The sequence below is a fragment of the Saccopteryx leptura genome, chromosome 5 (genome assembly GCF_036850995.1).
Source record: "Saccopteryx leptura isolate mSacLep1 chromosome 5, mSacLep1_pri_phased_curated, whole genome shotgun sequence".
NCBI classification, from domain to species: Eukaryota; Metazoa; Chordata; class Mammalia; order Chiroptera; family Emballonuridae; genus Saccopteryx; species Saccopteryx leptura.
Window position 1 is genome coordinate 45,373,430 of NC_089507.1, and position 23,417 is coordinate 45,396,846.

The 23,417-nt window shown below is 33.9% G+C and overlaps 1 protein-coding gene across 5 annotated transcripts in view; it reads left to right on the forward strand.

Moving 5' to 3' along the window:
• ADGRL3 (adhesion G protein-coupled receptor L3) overlaps window positions 1-23,417 on the forward strand; it is an 838,394-nt gene that overhangs the window by 746,978 nt on the left and 67,999 nt on the right. For all 5 annotated transcript variants that reach the window (XM_066386326.1, XM_066386327.1, XM_066386329.1 and 2 more), the window contains 2 exons: window positions 13,694-13,760; window positions 16,114-16,205. In XM_066386326.1, coding sequence (XP_066242423.1) covers window positions 13,694-13,760; window positions 16,114-16,205 — 159 coding nt within the window. The remainder of the gene's footprint in view (window positions 1-13,693; window positions 13,761-16,113; window positions 16,206-23,417) is intronic.

A 23,417-nucleotide genomic window follows, 5' to 3' on the forward strand; every position in this document is an offset into this window, starting at 1 on the left:
AACCTTGAGTAATTAAAAAGAAGCAGTTATTTGTCAGATGAAGAAATAGCTATGATAGAAACTGTGTCGTCAGAGGCCAGTGCCATCCCCTACATGAATGTCCTCTCTTCCTCCAGACATGTCAGTTCTAGTCCCTGGAGAGATAATCATGGCATTAACAAAAAGAAATGCTATAGAAAGTTAGGGAGTTTGTGTTTTTCCCTATTTTTCCTACATGGTATAATGGTATATTTTATTTTTAGTATCACTTAAATTGGTGAGATGTCCAGAAAACTGAGAAGAAGCTCAGTGAAAAATAGTTTTGTAAACCACATCAATATAACAGTTGGCAACCTCAGAATGAATGGAAGTTTCCATAGGAAAATACTAGAAGAATGACCAAGATAGATCCCTGATGAAAACTCACATTTAGGACATGGATTGAGCATTAAAAACTGAAAATAAAAATAGAAAAGAAAACAGGTAACAGCCTTAAAAAAAAAACCCACAAGATCGGGGTCAGGAAAAGTGAGGAGAAACTTTCAAACTGATGTTTCGAAAACATAGTGTTTTATGTCAAAGATAACTCAAATAAGATAGTGTGAGGAAGAAACATTTGACCTGTGCGACAACCATTCTGATAAAGTGCTAGAAGCAGAAGCCAAATTGGAAGGTGTGAAAAAAGATAAGTCAGTTTGAAAGGTAGCCCTCAAGTATTATCTGTACCCTGAAGAAGTTTGGTTAAAAAATAGTGAAAGTATTAACTCAAAATGATAACAATAAAGGAGGATTTAAAAAAAATAAAGTTCCAAGTTTGTCTAGAGTGAGAAGCATCAAGCTGTTAGGAGGAGATTCCTAGAGAGAACACGTGCCTCATTTTAATATATATATATATAGGCTGAATGAAAAGGTGGGTTCTAGAGGGGTAGAGAGGCCTAAGATTGAATATAAGGTGAGGAAAACCTTGACTTAAAACTGAAAGAGTCTTTAGTATTCACCAAGTCCAAGGCAATCATTTTACAGATGAAAAAAATTTAAGGACCAGATAAGTTCATTGCTTTGCCTATGATTGCAGAGCTAGATAGCAGCAAATGTGTGATAAAACAAGTTAATTTTCACCAAACTAGAATGTTTTTGAATTGGTAAAATGACCCCTTAATAAATCTGAGGTGAGTGTGAAGGAAAGAACACACAGTTAAGGTCAATTTTGAAGTGGAAGAACCTTTCCATCAAGGAGGAGATGCTGACTGTTGCTGAGTGCTCAGCTGAGGTCAAGTTGACAGCGTAGATTTGAAAGCTTTGAAATGAGCACTATGGAAAATGTGTTAAGAAGCCAATTAGACTAAGAAAAAGATTTCCAAGCAGTAGTGAAGGCTAGGATAAGGTTAGAAAACATTATTTTGTCCAGAAGTTAATAAACCAAATTTTATGACTTTTCACCCTCGGTCAGCAGCCTGCATACACTGGTGATAAAGCAGCTCGCTTCTCACAAGAAAGGATTCTTAAGGAGTGAATGAAAAGAAAAGGACTCCAGAGTTATTGGGAGCATAGTTAAAATAGAATATATGTTGGTGCAGAGACAGCAACAATACAATGAAAAGAAGACCATTTCACTTCTGTTGAATTTTTTTCTTGAGTCAGTGACAGGCTATAGAAAGCTATTTGTCTAAATGTAGCTAATAGTAATTATACTTTCATCTAACTTTGTGAATTGTGGGACATTTTGTGGATTCCACTGACAGCTGTGGAACGGATTAGGAACAGATAAAAACATTATCTGGTGTTCCCTCTAAAGATATTTTAAGGAAGGGGTATTATAAAGATCATAGGATTTTTTAAAATAACACCTTTGTTGATATAATTCATACAATAAAAAATTCAGATTTCATTTATTTTTAGAACCGTCACTGAATTATGCACCCATCACTGCTACTTAATTTAAAACATTTTCATCACCCCAGAAAGAAACCCATTAGCAATAACTTCCTTTAGATCATAAGATTTTACATTTTAATTATGCATTTCCTCTTTAAGAGATTAAATTGAATAATATACTTATTTGTGACATTATACTACTTCAAATACTGTGTGTAAGTAGTTCAATTTTGCTCTTTTGCAGTTCCCAATTTGCTTTTATTCATATTTTTTGTTGGATATTTGCTGATTTTCCTATTAGGAAACTGACTCAACTTGTTTGCTTTGTGTTTTAGTCATTTATTTTAAGACAGATGTCATTTTCTGGATAGTAGGAATCTATCTTTTCTTAGAATCAATATGTGTAGTCCCTTGTGACTTTGTTAAAGCTTTGGCCATCATTGCTTTAATTTCCTGCACCATAACTGGAAGCTCTCATTTACTGACATTATTACTGTGTGGGAATAGAGGATAATTTATTTCCCAGGCACTGATTTAAAACAAGCTTTAATAATAGTCCAGTTTCGCAATTATGATTTTTTTTTTTCCCAACACAAAGAGAAACAAAACAGATAAGAGAAAAGGGAGGGTAGAGGAATGAAAAGGATAGGGGAAATCATTAAAATTCTATCACAGACGAGTGTAGAGCATTTAATGACTCATTTCTACATGGGAAAAAATGTTTAGCTTCTACCCTATGGGAATTCAACCAATCCAATGTCAGTACAGTGCTGGTTCTGCCCACTGAGAAAGCAGGTGCTGAAAAAAGAAACATTATTCAGTCATTTTCATTTACTGGAGAAGCTGAAACAAGCTGATCATGTTCCATCAGGAGTTAAATCGAGATCTCTTCCCAAAGAAAAATGTAAGCAAGGAATTTTTACACAACTTGAAGGATGTCTGCATATATGTTGTTCATTATTATCAAATCTGTCTAAGTTGTTTCAGCTTCTCTTTCTTTCAAATGGCATTTCCTACTTCCTATTTATTCATCATCACATGATTTTTTTTTCTTATGTAACTCTACTATTTCAAGGTTTTGGAGGTTTTTGCCTGTGTTCTGATGTGCTACATTGAATTTTAATACAAATATGTATACTTTATAGTCTTAAATAAACTGAAAGTAGCAAGAATTCAGACATATTATCAGCCATTTTCTGTATAAGGTCAATAATTATTATCACCACGGAAGTCTATTTCATTTATTTTTGAAATTTATTATTATTAAATTTTTAGTCCTCAGTCTCAACCACTTAGAGTACATATAGACAAAAACCATTCAATATATATTATAGTAATCCAAATAATACCTCCCTTTTTTCTCCTCTTAATGTACATAATTATATTTTATTATACTGACAATGAGGTTTTATCTCTGAAGCTTTTAATAATTGTAATAGCTCACATTTTTAAAAAGTAGAAAACCATATCAGTGATAAGAGATAAAATTGTTTTTGTAGGTTAAGTAAATATTTTGTAATGCAGATATTGGTAACTATATCATATTTTGTCTGGCTGATGTATTAAGATGTGTTTTATTCTGAAATTTTATTAGGGCTGTTGAATTGATTATTATTTACTAAACCTGCACTCACACAAAAGTATATATAATGTGATTTTAAGAAATTGCTTAGTTTGTCATCAATTTTTAATGCTTGTAAGAGTTTTACTATTATTTTCTGATGTGGCTTAATGAAATTATTTTATCTGTACTGACATTATTCCTGACCATGTACTCAGACTAACATTTAGTCACAATAATCAAAAATTTACAAAATTTGATTAAAACACCAGTATAGTCATTTAAAAAAAAAAAACTTCCAAAAAGTGGACCACAGATCTAAATGTACTGTTAATAATTGGCATTCATTCTCTTTTATCTGTTTGTGTATATCCCCTTAGTTTCACTTACACCATTATATATGGCTATCTAGTGAAAACACAAAATAGGATACACTCAAAAGATAAAGGCTGGCATTGACTTTCCAGTAAGCCAGACAGGACAGATTTGGATATTCACTGCTAAATACTTTGATTTTATGATCAGTTCAGTTAAACTTTAATTACCTTGATAGTACCACAGAATGCAAACAGTTTGAACAGCTAATTTTTCTTTTTAAAAAAAATCACATTTATAGTTTATAGCACTTGCCTCATAACCTAAATATATAACCAAAAGAGCCGTGGTTAATTTGATGGGGAGCTTGTGAAGGATTGGAAGTGGGTTCCAGGAGAAATGGGGTATGCCACGAGGGAATGAAGCCCAGAGAATAGCTGAAGAGTTAAAGTATGGGCTCAAAAATTGGTAAGGGGTTTCTGAAAGATGTCAGTTAGGTCATGAACATGTATAATGGATCAAACATCCTTGAGTACTAAAAGCATCGCCAAGCTTTTAAAAATAATTGAAATCAAATTTTATGTTCTGAAAATTATTATAAATCATCTATCAAGTCAAATTTTTGTCCCTACTTCACTAATTTAAGATCAGCTCTAAAAGTCATAGCCTCTCCTCTGCTGGTTAAAAGCCCCAAGATGTCTTTCTTTTCACTTCATTATCTAAGTAGCATAGTCATTTAGGTAGAAGAGAGATTATTGATTTTTAAAAATACTATATTATAGTATTATTCAAGAAAGAGCCTAGCCAAGGAACATTGAACTTGATAGGTATCTGTTTAAGTCATATGCACAGGTTTATATAATCCATTTCACAAGTTCTAAGCACTGCAACCGACTCACAGAAAATATATATTCATTTGGAATATTTCTCTATGCACATTGTTATATGATCTTGTTAAATAGTCTTACTTGCAACATTTCATCTGCCTTACTAATATATTATCACCTAATAGTCTTGACTCTAGCTTGGCTAGTGGGAAATAGTACTGCTAATGAGGAAATATTTTTCATTGACATGTATTTCAAGATAGTCATTCAATATATGTGAGGGAAGTACAAGTGTATGTTTATATGTCATTTTATTAAAGGCCAAAATCATGTTTTATGTGTATCTGCAGTAGAGATTGAGGGCTTATTGTATCATCATTTCAGTATCTAGGGACCTATGAATAGACATAAAATTATCATCATATATATAAAAATTGTTGGTTAAGCACAATTTTTTGTGTTAAGAATTAACCCTATGAGAACTGTATCAGAGAACAGCAGGAATGCTGTCTTACTATTTACAAAATGCATTTAGGTATTAGCCTAAATGTCAAATATTGGACTTGCATTATTTTTGGAACCAAAGAAGTATGATAACACTCACATCCAGAGATCTTTTTAAGTCATGCCTTCATTCACATGAAGTTTACAATAAAAAAGATAATAACAAATGTTGGTGAGGATATGAAGTAAGGATAATCCTCATATATTTCTGGTGTCAGGGTAATATGGTATGGCTAGCTCCTTTGTAAAACAGTTGGACAGATCTTCAAAAATGTAAAGATTGTTATCATATAACTAACAATTCCCCCAAAAATGAAAACATAGGTTCATTTGAAAGCTTGTACACAGTGTTCATAGCAGCATTTATATTAGTCAAAAAGTAGAAACATTCAATGTCCATTAACTGATAAAAAGATAAACAAAAATTGGTATAGCTATATGATAGAATATTATTTGGAAGTGATAAAAAAGTATTGATACATAATTCAAAATAAATAAATATACCTTCAAAACATTATGTTAAATGAAAAGAATTCAGACACAAAAGACTAAATATTGTATTATCTTCTTTATATGAAATGGTTGCAAGGTGAGGGGAGAGTAACTGTGAATGGTATAGATTTCATTTTGTTGTTATGAAAATATTCCTTAGACTACAGTGATAATTTCACAACTCTTAAATATATTGAAAATTTTTCAGTTGCATGTCTTAAAAGGTTACCCTTGAACAATATGGGTTTGAACTGTGCAGATCCACTTATAAGCTGATTTTTTTCTTTAATCTTTCTAAGATAAATTGTTATTTTATGATTTTTTAGAGAAAAGGGAAAGAGAAAGAGAGAAAGAGTTGGAGGAGAAGCAGGAAGCATCAATTCATAGTAGTTGCTTCCTGTATATGGCTTAACAGGGCAAGCCCAGGGTTTTGAACCATCGACCTCACAGTTCCAGATGGATGCTTTATCCACTGTGCTACTACCAATCATAAGTTCATTTTTTTCAATAAATACTGTAAGTGTATTTTATTTTCATTATGATTTTTTTAGTAACATTTTTTTCTCTAGCATACTATTTTGTAGGAATATAGGATATAATACATATAACATAAAAATTATGTGTCAACCAACTAACTGTTCATGCTATCAGTAAGGCTTCTGGCAAAGAGTAGACTAAGTAGTAAAATTTTGGGGGAATCAAAAGTTATAGAAGGAATTTGACTGCACAGATATTCATGCTACAACGCCCTCATTGTCCAGTCAACTGTATAATACAACTGTTGAAAAGTACTAAAATTTAAAATAAAAAAGTACAAATTCTAAATTTTTTACTAACTTATTGAGGTCACCTTATATACAGCTCACAAAAATTAGTGGATATGTCTAAATGACTAAGAAGTGATAAAATATCTAATTTTTGTGAGCAATGTATTTAGAAAAAACTAATATTTTTGTTTGAGACATGTTTTAACAATCTCTGTTTTATATACAGCAAATAACTTTCTCATCCACTCACTGGGATTTTATACTTGTCAACAAAACTAGTTTTTCTTATTTTATAACTTGTATCTTTATTTATTTATTTACTTATTTATTTAGAAACATGATAACCCTCATGTACTTTTCAGGCAGGTAGACTATCATAAAATTCAGCCTTACCTAATTACTAGCCATGTGCCTATAGGCAAATCACCTTGTTTCCCTGAGTCATACTTTCTTGTTTGTAATGTGATGGTTACTATACAAGTCCCTTGCAAGACTATTGCAAGATTTAAACTGTATGTGTGTATGTATATATGAGTATATACATTGGTGTGCATTTATAGAATATATAGTAAGTTTTTGGCATATATAACTATTTATTAAATTAGAACTATCATTACTGATACTATTATTTTGCTAATACTAATACAGAAATATAAATTTTATGTTTAGCAAAATTGTTTTAATTTTTTTTTAATTTTTCCAAAGTGAGAAGTGTGTAGAGGGGGACAGGGAGAGGCGGACAGATGCCTGCATGCACCCTACCAGGATCCACCCAGCATGTCCACCAGGGGGCGATGCTCGGCCCCTCTGGGGTGTTGTTCTGCTGCTATCGGAGCCATTCTAGTGCCTGAGGCAGAGGCCATGGAGCCATCCTCAGCACCCAGGCCAACTTTGCTCCATTAGAGCCTTGGCTGCGGGAGGGGAAGAGAGAGAAAGAGAGAAAGGAGAAGGGGAGGGGTGGAAAAGCAGATGGGTGCTTCTCCTGTGTGCCCTGGCCAGAAACGAACCTGAAATTTCCACACACTGGGCTGACGCTCTACCGCTGAGCCACTGGCCAGGGCCAGAAAATTGTTTTAATTTTAATTAAATTTTCTTTGATTGATTTTATAGAGGGAAAGAGGAAGGAAAAGGGAAACATTGATTTTGTTGTTTCTCTTATGTATGCATTCATTGATTGATTTCTCTGTATGCCCCAACCAAGAATCAAACTCTCAACCTTGGCTTATTAGGATGACTATCTAACCAACTGAGCTTCCTAATCAGGGCTAATTTTAATTAAATTTAAAATAAATTGTATTTAAAGCATCCATTTATAAGGGCAAGGATTATAATTCTTTTTTTTTTTTTTGTATTTTTCTGAAGCTGGAAACGGGGAGAGACAGTCAGATAGACTCCCGCATGCGCCCGACCAGGATCCACCCAGCACGCCCACCAGGGGTGATGCTCTGCACACCAGGGAGCGATGCTCTGCCCCTCCGGGGGGTCGCTCTGCCACGACCAGAGCCACTCTAGCACCTGGGGCAGAGGCCAAGGAGCCATCCCCAGCGCCCGGGCCATCTTTGCTCCAATGGAGTCTTGGCTGCGGGAGGGGAAGAGAGAGACAGAGAGGAAGGAGGGGGGGTGGAGAAGCAAATGGGCGCTTCTCCTATGTGCCCTTGCCGATAATCGAACCCGGGTCCCCCGCACGCCAGGCTGACACTCTACCGCTGAGCCAACGGGCCAGGGCAGGATTACAATTCTTATGCTACTGCCTCCTATTAATTTAAGCAACATGGTAAAATGGGAATGATTCCAACATTTAGTCTTAATAACAGATAGTTCTATTCTTACCTTTGTAGTTCACAATAAAAACGTATTTTGGGGAATACACCAAAAAATATGTATTTTGCTAGAGAAATAATGAAACCCTTATATAAATAAAATAACATACTGGGAACATGAAGATAATATAATCTGTGTTTGAGCTAGTTTTGAATTCTAAGATCCAAAACTAGCTGGACCACAAATACTAGTCTTGATTACGACTGATCACACTCTGTTCCTGCATCAGTCTGCCATCCTTTTGTCTAGTTCATGCACTTGTTCACAAAGTATTTCAAGATTAGATGCCTGAGTGTGCTGTGATAAAAATGGCATTTAAAATGTTATTAACATGCCCTGGCTGGTTGGCTCAGTGGTAGAGTGTTGGCCTGGCATACAGGAGTCCCGGGTTCGATTCCCAGCCAGGGCACACAGGAGAAGCACCCATCTGCTTCTCCACCCCTCCCCCTCTCCTTCCTCTCTGTCTTTCTCTTCCCCTCCCGCAGCCAAGACTCCATTGGAGCAAAGTTGGCCCGGGTGCTGAGGATGGCTTCATAGCCTCTGTCTCAGGCGCTAGAATGGCTCTGGTTGCAAAGGAGCAATGCCCCAGATGGGCAGAGCATCGCCCTCTGGTGGGCATGCCAGGTGGATCCCGGTTGGGTGCATGTGGGAGTCTGTCTGACTGCCTCCCCATTTCCAACTTCAGAAAAATACAAAAAAAAAAAAAGAAGAAAAGTTATTAACAGATATATTATGCAATAAGCTTAAGCTTAGAACTAAAATGATTATTCTTGAAGTATATATTTATCCCTTTTCCTCTTTATTCTTTCTCAACCCAATTCTCTTTATTCCCTCTTTTTCTTTCTTTCAATCTTGCCACATATTTGTAGTCCTAATATAGAGATCTGCATCTGTTAAAAAACATAAAATAAGAAAAGATTAGTTTACAAATTCTCATAACCTAATATAATTAAGCCTTATTAATTTCATTGTCTAATAGTAGCCAAAAATGTTTACTGGTTACATTTGATACTCACCAAGGACAGTTTAGTCTGTGATTTAGGGTCCTATAAAAAATGAAGCAGATACCATTGTTAATCTACATTACTTCAGCAAAACAGGTAATTCTTAAATGTCTACTTTGGTGAGAGTGTTTTAATCAGGCAAGAGAATCCAGTGTCCCAAAGCATCTTAATGGTACTACATTAAACATGAGAACTTTGAATAGGGAACTGCATTTTGGTCCTGTTACTAGTATCTAAAAGAATTGTAAACATACATTTTTGGGTGACATTTATATATGTATATGGGGCAATTGACCTAACCATTTTTATTTTGTATAATATCATTTGGTATTATCATTACCAAATGATAATATGATAATTTATATTATCATTTATGATAATATGAATCATCATATATTAATGACTGATAATAAAATAGGAGTAGTTTACTAGTAGAAGGGAACAAACTTTAGAAATTCTCCATTTTGAGTAAGGATTAGTAATTGATATTTTTATGAGAGATTGACCTAGATATCAACATCTTTGCCATTTAATTTGTGATGATGTTTCTTATATTTTGTAAAAGAATAAGTCTGGAAAAGAATAATACAATTTCTTTGTGGATTAGCTTTATTACTTCAGTGTTAAACTAATAAACTTGTGTTACTTCAGTAAGAATTCATAATATATAATAGTATATGTGCTTTTATAATTTGGAAAATGATGTAAAAAGAATCTTAATGACATCTTTATATTAGAATATTTTTAAAAAAACTCAAGATTTATGGTATATTACAAGTGCTTCTTTGAATTCCAGGTATATGTGATATATCATAAGATATTTTTAGTATTGCTTCAAATAAACATATAATATGGTCAAAATTCACTTGCTTTTTCAACTTCAAGTCATCTCTTTTGTTACAGTACTACTATAAACATAAATTATAGCTCATACACATTGACAATTTTATTTAAAAAGAAACAGACATATCTTAAAAATTAAATTAGAATGGCCTATTAAAATTAATTATTTAACAAATTAAATGTTGCTTATTGAATAAAGGCAATTTTCAGATTAATCCATTTCTTAAATAGTGGGTCTATTTGTTATTTGCAAGCTGAATTTTATTGTGCTTAATGCAATAAAGTGTTCCTCTAGAGTTTGTTTTACTAATCTGGCCTTGTCTTGCCTTAATCAGTGGTTTTGCATCGCATCTAAGTGGCATTGAATAGCCTGGGTTTATAGTATACTATGAAGTGGGATGTATGTGCCTAGGTACGTAATACATACCCCGGTATAATGTAACATACATGTCATATACACCTCCTTCACCTTCAAGCAAGAGTCAATTGTTTTAACATCCACACAGAGAACTCAGGGAAAGAATCATGCAAAGTTTTAAGGTAGTTAATAAGAAAGAGAGGAAATACAGAAAGCTTTGAGAAAGCCAGCATGTGGCCAAAAACAACAGCAGGTGTGGCCATATGGCAATCAAATTAGGAAAGGGATCCTTGCCACACTGCCTTTCAGAAGATAGTCAAGCCCAGGCAGCTATCAGGGCTGGATGATTTACTCAGTACATTTTAAGTGTTTCATATTGCTTCTTTCACTGCTTAATTCCAAAGGGGATTTAAATCTATTGTAGCAAATAGATGTTGAAGAATTTTCCTAAAGAATAACAATAATAACTTCTAAAGTGATTTCACTTTCACATGTAGAGATCACTATGCCAAAAGCATATTAATTTCCAAATAACACATTTGCTAAGCAGTGACTGTTTTCAGAAAGTAAAGCATTATAACACTAAAATTTAATGATTTTATTAAAATTTACATTACTTGAGCAAAACATTTGTGAGATGATTTATAATTTGAAATCCCCTACGTAGGCCAAGGCACTGTAATCATGTAATTAAAATTATTTTCTAAGAAGTCTTTAAACTGCAGAATACCATTTTCTTGACACATTTTCCTTTAAAAAAGCATTTGCTGAAAACGTGTTTTAGTTTCCAGATCAGGTCTAAAAACATGTTTGACCTACAAAGAACAGGGACTGTTCTATTGCCATTCCTTCTTAAATGTGTTATTATTATTTTATCAGGTTATACTTTCAGCAACATTCACGTGTGTGTTAGTTTTCTAATGGGGAAAAATGTCCATGCTTTATGCTTTTCCTTTACTGTTCTGATCTTGAAGGGAAACTCTGGTCTCTATTGAAAACTTATAGAGACCCATGAATATTTTCCCTGCTCTGATCTCCTTTCTGGCCATACACACCTTTATTAGGGTGGTAACAAACTAGAAGACAGTCTTCATATTTCAACCTTAAGTTCTCTGGTTTGTTTCCACTTCTTGGAAGTACCACACTCTTCTTTACCATAACTTAACTTTTTTGAAAAAAAAAAAAGAAAAACAATTACTCAAAGACTAAGGGTTAAGTATTGATTATTTCTCTAATATAATAGTACTTGTTTTTGCAATAGGATTATTATGTCTATTTTGAATATATAAAAATTATCTTTCTGTATAAAAACATGAACTTGTAGTCAGTTCTTATTAGAGCTCAAATATTTTATTTGTTATAATTAGTTTACATATATTTAACTTAATAGAAGGCAGCCATATTTTGTTTTGAAATAGATTTTTTCAGGGAATTTGGACATTTTTGCCTAAAAATCCAGCTTTGAACCTTTTATAAATTTTAAAGTTACAGAAAAGTTTAAAAAATGCATAACCATCATTATCTCAATAACTCAGATGTTAAAACTGTTAGTATTTTGGCACATTGCTTTCAGGAATTATTAAAATAAAACATATGGCTACACCCCCTTTAGTCCACTCCTAATCCTATTCTCATGTGAGAGGCAACTACTAAATGAGTTTGGTTATTTTTCCCGCTTTTGATTAAAAAAATTACATACATATAGATATCTGTCAAAAGTGTATTACTTTAGGTATGTATGTGTATATATATATATATATATATACACACACACACACACACACACACACACACACACATATGCTTCAAAGGTATGTGGTATAAATTATTCATGTTACTTTTTCACTTAAATGTGTTATAATCTATCCTAATAATATTTGCTTCTACCTTTTTTTTTTTTTTTTTTTTTTTTTCATTTTTATGAAGCTGGAAACAGGGAGAGACAGTCAGACAGACTCCCGCATGCGCCCGACCGGGATCCACCCGGCACGCCCACCAGGGGGCGACGCTCTGCCCACCAGGGGGCGATGCTCTGCCCATCCTGGGCGTCGCCATATTGCGACCAGAACCACTCTAGCGCCTGGGGCAGAGGCCACAGAGCCATCCCCAGCGCCCGGGCCATCCTTGCTCCAATGGAGCCTCGGCTGCGGGAGGGGAAGAGAGAGACAGAGAGGAAAGCGCGGCGGAGGGGTGGAGAAGCAAATGGGCGCTTCTCCTGTGTGCCCTGGCCGGGAATCGAACCCGGGTCCTCCGCACGCTAGGCCGACGCTCTACCGCTGAGCCAACCGGCCAGGGCTGCTTCTACCTTTTAACTGCTTTGTAAAATTACATCATAGGAATTGAAAGTATTTTATTTACTTATTTTTCTATTGATGGATATTTATGAATTCCTTTCTTCAGAGCTTTTCTAGAATTCCATTATTCCTAAGACTAAAATAACATTTTTAGAAAAAACACACTATATTTGCATACTACAAATGTGCAATTTTAAACCACTTAGCAAACCACTCTTGGATAGCTTTAACTGGAGATGTTTTAGTTTTAAATTATGCCTCAGATATAGCAAAATGCCAAATAATTCAAGATATGGTTTTTAACATCAAATGTAATTTGTTCAAAATTTACATTAATCTTTCTCATAAGTAGTCACTTCCATTTTGTCTTCCTGTCATCCCAAAAAATGAAAATGTAATTTCCCAGAGGCTTTAGGAATTGGGGGAGTATTAAATGTAACTGAAATTAAGTGATTAATAATTTACTTTTGGGTCATGAATCAACTTCATGAGATGCTAAGGATCATTTGCAACCCCAGAAGCACTAGCAGTAACAATGCACTTTTTAAGACTCGAGAACTCTCAAAGGTTGGCTGCCCAACCTAATTAAACTTCAGTCTTCTGATACCAAATTTATTTCTTCTTTGTACAGAATTTCCTGAGATCTTCTTGACAGGGAAATGTCACTTTGCCTGACAGCTGATAGACAGGTTATGTAGCACCATAATTGGAGAGGAAAGGATAGCTTAAAGCTACTCTATTTAATGGCTGTGTGTATGGCTTTTTCTTTCTTTCTTTTTTTTTTTTAAGGTTTCTATGACAGACAAAAGGCCTTAGCAAATAGGCCCAGTGCCATTTTTCCTGCTTCCTCCAGGGGTAATTATCTTACTCCATCAATAGTGCTGTCAGAAATTGGGCACGTAATTCAGCATTTAAATGAACAAGCAATGTAATATTTCCTGTCTCCCAGTGGAATGCTTTGCAGCTCACATTCTTCTCTGTCACTGGCTCACTCTTGATGTATGTCCCATACCCAGTCCTTGAATGCCTTCTCTCCCTTGTGTTTCATTGCAGATGTTGGCTCCGACTTGACACCTACTTCATTTGGAGTTTTATAGGACCAGCGACCTTGATAATTATGGTAAGAGAGCCTAATTAACTATGTGTTTTCCAGGTCAAGAAATAAAACTTTCACTATACCTGTACTGACTGTTTTTCATTTACATAGATTAATTTGGGGAAAGCCTGTACTTAGTTGACCCTACATAACTAAAGCAGTTAGACAGACATTATAGTCTACTTTTATATTTGTAAAATACTTGTTCAAAACCACTGGGATAAGAAAACATGTATTTGCAAGTTTATGCTCTTCTATGGCTTCTGAGGACCCTAATCTAACAATCCACTTGGTTCTATAGGTTTTTAAATAGTGATGACTTTAAGTTTGGCCATCATTATTATGTTTTCATTCTTTCTTTCTTTCTTTCTTTCTTTCTTTCTTTCTTTCTTTCTTTCTTTCTTTCTTTCTTTCTTTCTTTCTTCTTTCTTTCCCCTTCCTTCCTTCCTTCCTTCCTTCCTTCCTTCCTTCCTTCCTTCCTTCCTTCCTTCCTTCCTTCCTTCCTTTCTTCCTTCCTTTCTCTCTTTCTCCCCTCCCTCCCTCCCTCCCTCCCTCCCTTCCTTCCATCTCTTTCTTTCTTTCTTTCTTTCTTTCTTTCTTTCTTTCTTTCTTTCTTTCTTTCTTTCTTTCTTTCTTTCTTTCCTTCCTTCCTTCCTTCCTTCCTTCCTTCTTTCTTTCTTTCTTTCTTTCTTTCTTTCTTTCTTTCTTTCTTTCTTTCTTTCTTTCTTTCTTTCGTGACAGAGAGGGACAAATAAGAACAGGCAGGAAGGGAGAAAGATGAGAAGTATCAATTCTTCATTGCAGCTCCTTAGATGTTCATTGATTGCTTTCTCATATGTGCCTTGAGCAAGGGGCTGCAGCAGAGTGAATGACCCCTTGCTGAAGCCAGCGACCTTGGACTCAAGCCAGCAAACATGGGGTCATGTCTATGATACCACACTCAAGCCAGCAACCCCGTGCTCAAGCTGGTGAGCCCATGCTCAAGCTGATGACCTCAGGGTTTTGAACCTGGGTCCTCTACGTCCCAGTCTGACACTCTATTCACTGCTCCACTGCCTGGTCAGGCTTTCCATTCTTCTTTATTTGAATAATTTGAATTATGAATGGAACCAGAAATTGAAAAAGTGGCAAAATAGCTTATTATTCCTTACAGTTTTGTTTTTTTTCTTATATAAATCTTGAAAACTTTAAAATTTAAGACAATTTCATGAAAAAATGCCACAAACAAACATTCTGGAGTCATACTTATTTCTGGTTTTTTTAGATGCATAATATCTTGATTTCAAATATGAATTCTCAATCTTTATTTAGATAGAATTGTTAGTATCAGTTACAAACTTAAGAATTTAAAATAAAAACTTGTTATCTGTTCTTTGAAAAAAAAAGTCTTTATTTGGAATCAAGTATAGGTTTTCAATTCATTTTCTGAAGTCCTTTGGGCCAGGTGTGTTTTAAAATTCAGACATTTTTCAGATTTTCTAAAGGTAATGTGGTACATGTATTACACATTTTATAATTATCTGTAGTGGGAAATTAGTAGTTGCCACAAATCAAACATATCAACCAATACATTGGGGATGATGCTGTCACCTGGAACTAAACAGTCATATTTCAATAGAAAAATAAAATAAAAAAAATAAAAACAAATAAAATAAAGACATAAAGAGCCTTATGTCTATTCAAATCAGATTCTCCCACCATATGGGTTTGGTTCAAGTCATGTTGTCTGGCTACCCAATATTTTTGTTTAAACTTTCATTTTTCAGACTTAGAATTTGATAAAAGATCACAACCCTGTATTATTAAGAGAACGTCTGTGGAACTTAGAATTGGATTTTCCTAGTCCCACCAATCCCAAATTCTGGAATATATGAACAAATCAGGCAATCAAAGGCAGTTTGACATGTGGTTTTCAATATGGTATATATATGTGTGAATATATATATATATATACATATATATATGTATATGGAATTTACACTGGAGCTTTTTGGGTTGTATTGTTTTAAATCATATGTTCTCTCTGGCTCCTGTAATATAAGAAACTCATTAGAGGTTCCTTCTGCTCTAATCCTAGTTTGTTTTAACATTAGAATTTAGCCAGAATTTTATAATCCTTTTGATCTGGTGGTTCAAAAATAGATTGATTTTAGTATTTGTGAGTACTTGGCATAACAGTGCTTTGTACCTCATTGGTATTCCGATTCCCCAAATTGGCTTCTTGCCTTTACTTAAAGTCTAGGCAATCATCTATGATCCAATTCCTTTAAAAGTGTAGTGAGAGCTAATTTCCCAGGACAATTCATCTGTTATGTTGAATAGACTTACTTTTTCTCTACTCCAGTTACGCTCCATAACAGTACCTTTTACATTCCAGCTTAATGTAATCTTCCTTGGGATTGCTTTATATAAAATGTTTCATCATACTGCCATTCTGAAACCTGAATCGGGCTGTCTTGATAATATCAAGTAAGTGATTTTTCTTTCCCTTTTTTTTTTAGGCTGCCTTACTTTGATACACTAAACTATTCCTACTTTTAATTGTATTGAAATTTTATGACAAATTGCTAAAATCACTGTGTTGTCTTGACTGAAGAAGATAATTTATTGATTATTAAGGTAACCTGATCTTCCTGAAAATGAGTATAATGAAGCTCTGTCTTCAAAGAAACCTCCCTAAACTCTGATTTAAAACATGATAATATTTTAATATATACATTTATTTATTTTGTTCTGAAAGCAAGTGCAAAGTTTCTGGATCCAGGTAGACTATTATTTCTTAGAGCAATAAGAACACCAGTTCCCAACATTCCATGTCCTCCTGCAGAGCAATGTGGAGAGAGGCAGAAAGGGACCTCTTACGTACCAGAAGGGGGATTCTAGACCACAGAGAGGAGCTCCCTATTTATTAATCTGGGCATTTGTGTGGGAGTTGTGATACACATGCCCGCCCTCATTTTCTCCTGAGTGAGGAAGAGAAACTTCAACTTCCAGCTGTAAATCCTTTGGAATATAAATATATGGCTCCAAGCTTTATACCCCACCCCCCTTTGAAATGTTAACCATTTTACCTCCTGGGAAATAAACCCCTCCAGATGTTTCATATTTATTCAGTTAGTCATCTTTTAACATTACAGGTTTGTCTTTTAAACCAAATACTACTTGTTTATGTGCAGAAAACCCTAGCCAGGCAGAGAGATGAAAATATTCACTTTACTTTCCACACTAGTAATACTTCCTTTAGATACACTGACAAAGAAGCTAATTTATATTTTCTGAAAAGCAATATGGTTTCTCAATATAACCCCAAAATTGATCTTTTTTTTTCTTTTAGAGTCTATGACATTTAAGAAAGACAGTTGTGCTGAGATGTAATTTAGTCATTAATATGTTATATATTTAATTGCATCTGTATATAATTTGCCAGTGTGTTAACTTGGTTAAATGTTTGCATTTAAATAAATGTACTTTCAGAAGTTTCCTGAGGTCACCTGTGACTTTCATGTGCTACCGACATTCTCCTTGAACTGCCTCAGAGAACAGCTATGTCACTCATTTTCCATCTTTCTACATTGAGCCTGATCATAATTCCTTGGCCATATTAGATCCTCAATGAATGTTTACAGAATTAACTAATTTAATACATTAAAGACTTTAGTGACAAAAGTGCATTGACATTAAGTGGTTAATTTTGGTGAAGCAATAATCTGTCTAAATGGAATGAACTAGGAATTATCTATAGCAAGTAACAGTTTTTTCTAGGTCTTAATATCACTTAGTTGAGATAATAGTCATTATATTGTTGATTTATGTGCAAATAGACTCCCCTTCTAAACTGTAGTGTTAATTCCTTGGACTATATGATCCTGATAAAATTGAAGTTGGGTAAATTGAATAAAATGCTTTCTTTATCATATAGTACTTTTTACTTACTTTAGTATAAATTATATCTTTGTATCTATTTTTCTGTAGTATAAAAGAATATACCAGTAATACTTATTTATGTTATATTTTTAAAGTACTATCATAAAAAAAGCAAATAATACATTGATAATTATGTAATGTCTTCAAACAACTTAAAATCAGAAAAGGGTCATGTACTTAGTGCATTCACATGTTTTAAAAGATCATGTTGTTCTTTCATTATTCATATGCATTTTTTTAGGTAATATGGATCAAATCTTTATGATATTACAGTTTAGAAAAGTAAACATACAAAAAGAAATAATTACATTTGGTGGCATTGATGGCACCAAGCTTTAGCTTTCCAAGTAAAGCCTTAAGTAAGACTATCTTGATTAGAATTCTGTCTAAACTACTTCATAATTTAGAAACTTTGGAAAGTTTATTTAGCTTTGCTGAGCCTTCCTACCCTGTTTAAAATGAGCATAATAACGTAACATACTCAAACATCAAATAAGCAGAGGAATATAAACAGCCTTTGATGATGCTCTTTAAAAAATCAATAATTGGGTACTTTGTTAGAAGGGGGAGAGAAGGTGGTTTTAAGATGGAAGAAACATGAATATAGATATACTAATGGGAAAGAACCAAGAATAGAGTGGTTTGAAATATTGTTGTTACACTTGTGACCTGAGGAATTGCAGGGAATGAGAACCAGAGCAGTGGTAGAGTAATTCCACTCCATTAGATTTCATAAAGAACGCTTCCAGAATTACCAGAAGCTGGGAAAAAGGACCCTTTACTGCTGAGATGGGACAAAATAAATAATAGGTGTGATGAAGATATGTTAGTGGAACCAGGTGAGGGCAGGAAATTGAGGGATTTTTGCCTATTCTTCTCTATGAAGTAAGAAAGATGGTCATCCACAGTATAGAGGGGACCACTGAAGAGAGATAATAATAATAAAAAAATATTTCTTAGAACTTCAAGAATCTGAAGGATGTTTTATTATATTTAAAATATATTAACTATTTAAGAAGTGCTTATAAAGAAATCAGTGGGACAAAATTGAAAAGGAAAAAATTTAAGAAAGGGAATAATTATTTTGAACATTAAGCAAAACACAAAATCTGGCATTTAAATATTTTAACAAGAACAAGGATTTCGGCCTGACCTGTGGTGGCACAGTGGGATAAAGTGTCGACCTGGAACACTGAGGGCGCCGGTTTGAAACATTGGGCTTGCCTGGTCAAGGCACATATGGGAGTTGATGCTTCCTGCTCCTCCCCCTTCTCTCTCTCTCTGTCTCTCTCACTCCTCTCTCTCTAAAAAAAAAAAAAAAAAAAAAAAAAAATAAATAAAAAGAAAAAACAAGGATTTGGATTTTTAAATGATATGAATGATGTGGGAATATTTATTTTAAAGGTAGAAACATTACTTATTTGGAAAGTCTTTTTTTGACTACATGAGAGAAGGCATAAAAGTTAAAAATGTTTACTTGCTTTTGCTTTCGATAGTTTTATAAAGTAGTGAATAAGAACACTTTGTTTAGTTTATTAAGAGAAAAGAATATAATATAAGGCCTAACTTAATTCCTTCATTTATCAAGTCAGTTGATTTTATTATATATGTTCTTTCACCCCTAGAAATCCCCTATACCTAAAATGTGTTTGCTTCTCCCTAACTCACTGCCACTGGTTCCTTTTAGGCCACCAACAACTTCTACAGAGCCACTGCAGTGGTCTCCTAAATTCTTTCCCCATATTGATCTTTGCCCCTGCCTTCATCAGCTAGAGAGATCTCTTGAATTGTTTAAACATTACCATGCAATTCTCTTGGGTAAAACTTTTCAATGGCTTCCTGTTACTCTTACACAGAAGTCTAGACCTTCTACCGTAGCTCACTAAGCTTCCTGAACTGGTTGCCCCTTTCTTTCTTCAGCCTCTTTTTAAACAATGTGCCCCTCTGGATGTTCTAGATGTGTAGTCTTTGGCTTCATGTTTTATCCCTGCTGTGTTTCTACTGATGGTCTCTTCCCTAACACTATGCCTGGCTGACTCCAATTTACCGTAACTAATTTAATTATCATTTAAAAAAATAATCGAATTACGTTTTAATTCCAAATTTACTTCACTGTCATTATAATAAACACATTTTGATGTTAAGTATAGAACATTCATTTGGCTTGCTCATTACTATACTAATGCTATACACTGGGGGAAAAATAAACAAATTGAGTGAATTACATAATATAATTAAAGAGGAAATGAGGTATGTCAGTTTTTAAATTTCACTAAAAAAGTGATTAAAATTAAACAATATATTTTTCCTTGCTGTTTGTTTGTTTGTCCTTTGTCTCTTTTTCATCAAAATAGGTAATTATAATTGGGGAAATAAAGTAATTCCAACCCTTTGATCTTTGCCCCTGCCCCTGCTCCTGATCAAAGAGTCGTTTGGTTGAATTTCCTACAAGTTGAAATTGGAGCTATAGAAATCATAGCAAAAATCTAACCTACTTTTGAAAATATGTATCCAAATATGAATAAAACAATGACTTACTTGTTACCAGCACAAAATTAACTTATGGTATCACAGAAGTGTTATGATATATAAAGCTTTAATTCTTGAGCAGCATTTAGAGCAGTCTTAACATTTACCTGCAAAAGAAAAATGGATATTTCTTCAGTTATCAACTAGGTCCACTATTGGAAAATATAATTAATAACATAACAAGTACATTGAAGAATAAAAAGTAATCATAAAGGCTTATAGGGCTAAGAAAGAAAATTGTGTCTATATGGAGGGACAAGGATCTACTTGGCTCTCATTTCCTGTCTCCACTTTGCCCTTTTCCACAGACTGACTTCTATTTCCAGACTTCTGATTTTGGCCTATGTATGTTTTGGGGTTTTTTATTTCTGGTTTCTCCCATTAATTTAGTGTTACTTGAGTGGTGGGTTAGCAAACACATTATCAGATGATTTAAAAAAACACCTTTCAAAGCCCTGGCTAGATAGCTCAGTTGGTTGGAGTGTCGTCCCAGAGTACAGAGATTGCCTGTTCGATTCTCCAGTCAGGGTACATACTGGAACAGCTCGATGTTCTTGTCTCTCTTACTCTTGCCTCTCTCTCAAAAAAAAAAAAATTAATTAATTACATTAAAAAAAAGTAAGAAATGAAAAGAAAACACCTTTTGCTTTCCTTCTTTCTTCCTTGGACTCAATAATTGCTAAAGGCAGACAGTAGAGATGAAGAATAACTTTAGTGTCAGACACACTTGGGTTTGAATTATTATTCAGTCTTATAATAATTCTTTGACCTTGAAAGTCACATCCTGGCACTCAGTCTCAGTATCTCTGGATTGAGAATAGTATCTACTTAGTAGAGTTTTACAAGAAATGCAATCTTATATGTAAAGCATACAGCACAGAATTTAGTGCCCATATAGGAAGGTTTCATTATTTTTAACCACAGAGTGCTGCTTTGGTTCTTTGTGCTTTTTATCATGAAATTTGTTCAGCCTCTCATCAAAATTCCATTAAAATTTGACTGGCTTTGTTTACCATATGGTATCATTAAGAATTTGCATGGCATATTACTTTTTTTATTAAGGCTGAACTTATCCTCTTATGAAAAATTGGCTCCAGGAGAAAAGTGCTCATTTGATTAATAAATACCAAGTTCTGTAGCTTGTTCTGAAGGAAAAAAAAAAAGAAATGTCCTTAGAGAACTTGGTTACATAACCACCATATGTAAAGAAATCTACGAAGGCTTCTGAATAGCTTCAGGGACTAATAGAAGATGTTTTACCTTACCAGTCTTCATAATAACTTAGTCTGTTCCTCTAGAAGGTAAATTTATATATTTTGAGGACTGTTTATAAATATTGGGAGTAATAATTAAGTCAGAATTACATTCAGCTTGACTAGTAGTAGATTAGTCCACTATAGAGTTAAAGGTAGTAGGGTTCTATAAATTTGAAAGCAGAAAAGCAAATTGATATAATCATGAAATGTGCAACAATCTCACAAGAATACTTTAATGCTTTAATTCTTCTACTTTATATCAATATAGTCTATATTATCATATTATATTATTATTATAATATATTGATATACCTATCATCTGCTTTTAAAAATATATTATCTTTATACTGTAGTCAGAGAAATATCTTTAAATGAGTTTGAACCTTTATGAGAACAATAGTTCTAATTCTGAGTTGATTTTAATAAAAATAATCACCCACTTCAAAGATTTCTGGATTAGTTTTGAGGAAAATACTTACAGTGTTTTATCCTTCTTTTCAATATATTAGCTAGTAATATAAAATTATAAAATATAAATTTTCATTTTTAAAGAGTAGCTCAATATAGTTTATATAAGCCATGTAAGTTAAAAAAAAATAGCTTACATCTGTCCTCAATTGTATTATAGTTTACCTCTACCATCAAACATCTAAGTGCAAATGAAAGTTTCACAGATTTCAAATTATTTGAAATATTTAGAGGTGTGTTTACAAATTGCCACTTGGTCCTGACTGGTTGGCTCAGTGGTATAGTGTCAGCCCAGCATGTAGATATCTGGGCTCAATTCCCAGTGAGGCACACAGGAGAAGTGACTATCTGCTTCTCCACCCCTCCCCCTCTCCTTTCTCTCTATCTCTCTCTTCTCCTCCCACAGCCGTGGCTCTGTTGGAGCAAGTTGGCCCCAGGCATTGAGGACGGTTTTGTGGCCTTGCCTTAGGCACTAAAGTAGCTCAGTTACCAAGTAATGAAGCAATGGCCCCAGATGGTCAGAGCATCACCCTGGTAGGGTCTTTCTGGGTGGATCCCAGTCAGTGAGCATCCCGGAGTCTGTCTCTGCCTCATTCTTTCTCACTTAAGAATATATATATATATATATATATATATAATAAAAATTAAAAAAAGAAAAACTGCCACCTCTCTTGTAAAAATATTTTTAGATTAACACACTTTTCTGAAGATGTGTTTTCCAAATCTTTTTTTTTTTTATACTTCCCAATGCCCATACACACCACAAACATTTCAGTTCTTGGAAAGAGAACCTCTAACAGATTTATTTTATTCAATGTAATAAGATAAAATGATATTTAAGAAAATTCTGAAAATGCATATCATCTCTTTTTTACCTCATTTTCTCCATTCTTCCTCCCTTTCCTTGGTCTGTGAGTAAACATCACTGGAAGTTGCTGTAACATTATCTTAAATGATCCAGGTGTATTTGAAATGTAATAGAGTCCAAACAACACATTTTGGAGCTCTGTGTGTTATGACATCACTAGATTTGCTTCGCACAAATTAAGATTTTTTCTAAAGTAATAGTCCTTTGCTGATTAATTTCAGCATTTAATAATCACTTCTTTGGAAAATAAATATTAGTCATTGATTCACAAATCTGAGTATTCTTCAAGTATTGTTGCAAAACTCATCGTGGCTCTAGTTTTAAGTTTTCTTAAATAGAAAAGGGTTGATCTCTTTTTTCTTTCTTTTTTTTTTTTAATGCATTCAAATCCTCATGGAGTCTTCTAGGAACCAGGTGTTTTATACATCACTGTATTCGGTGTGCTTTGTACATTGTGAGCTACATTTGTGAAAACAAGTTTGAAGAATGACCATCACAGGCACATTGTATTGCTATGCATTATACCTTGAGATCAAATAATGGTTTCAGTTTTTCCTAACATAATCAGGTTTATATCAAATTTAGGGGAATCAATTTTAGTCTAAGATTGAGAAAGGCTAAAACAATACCTAAGAG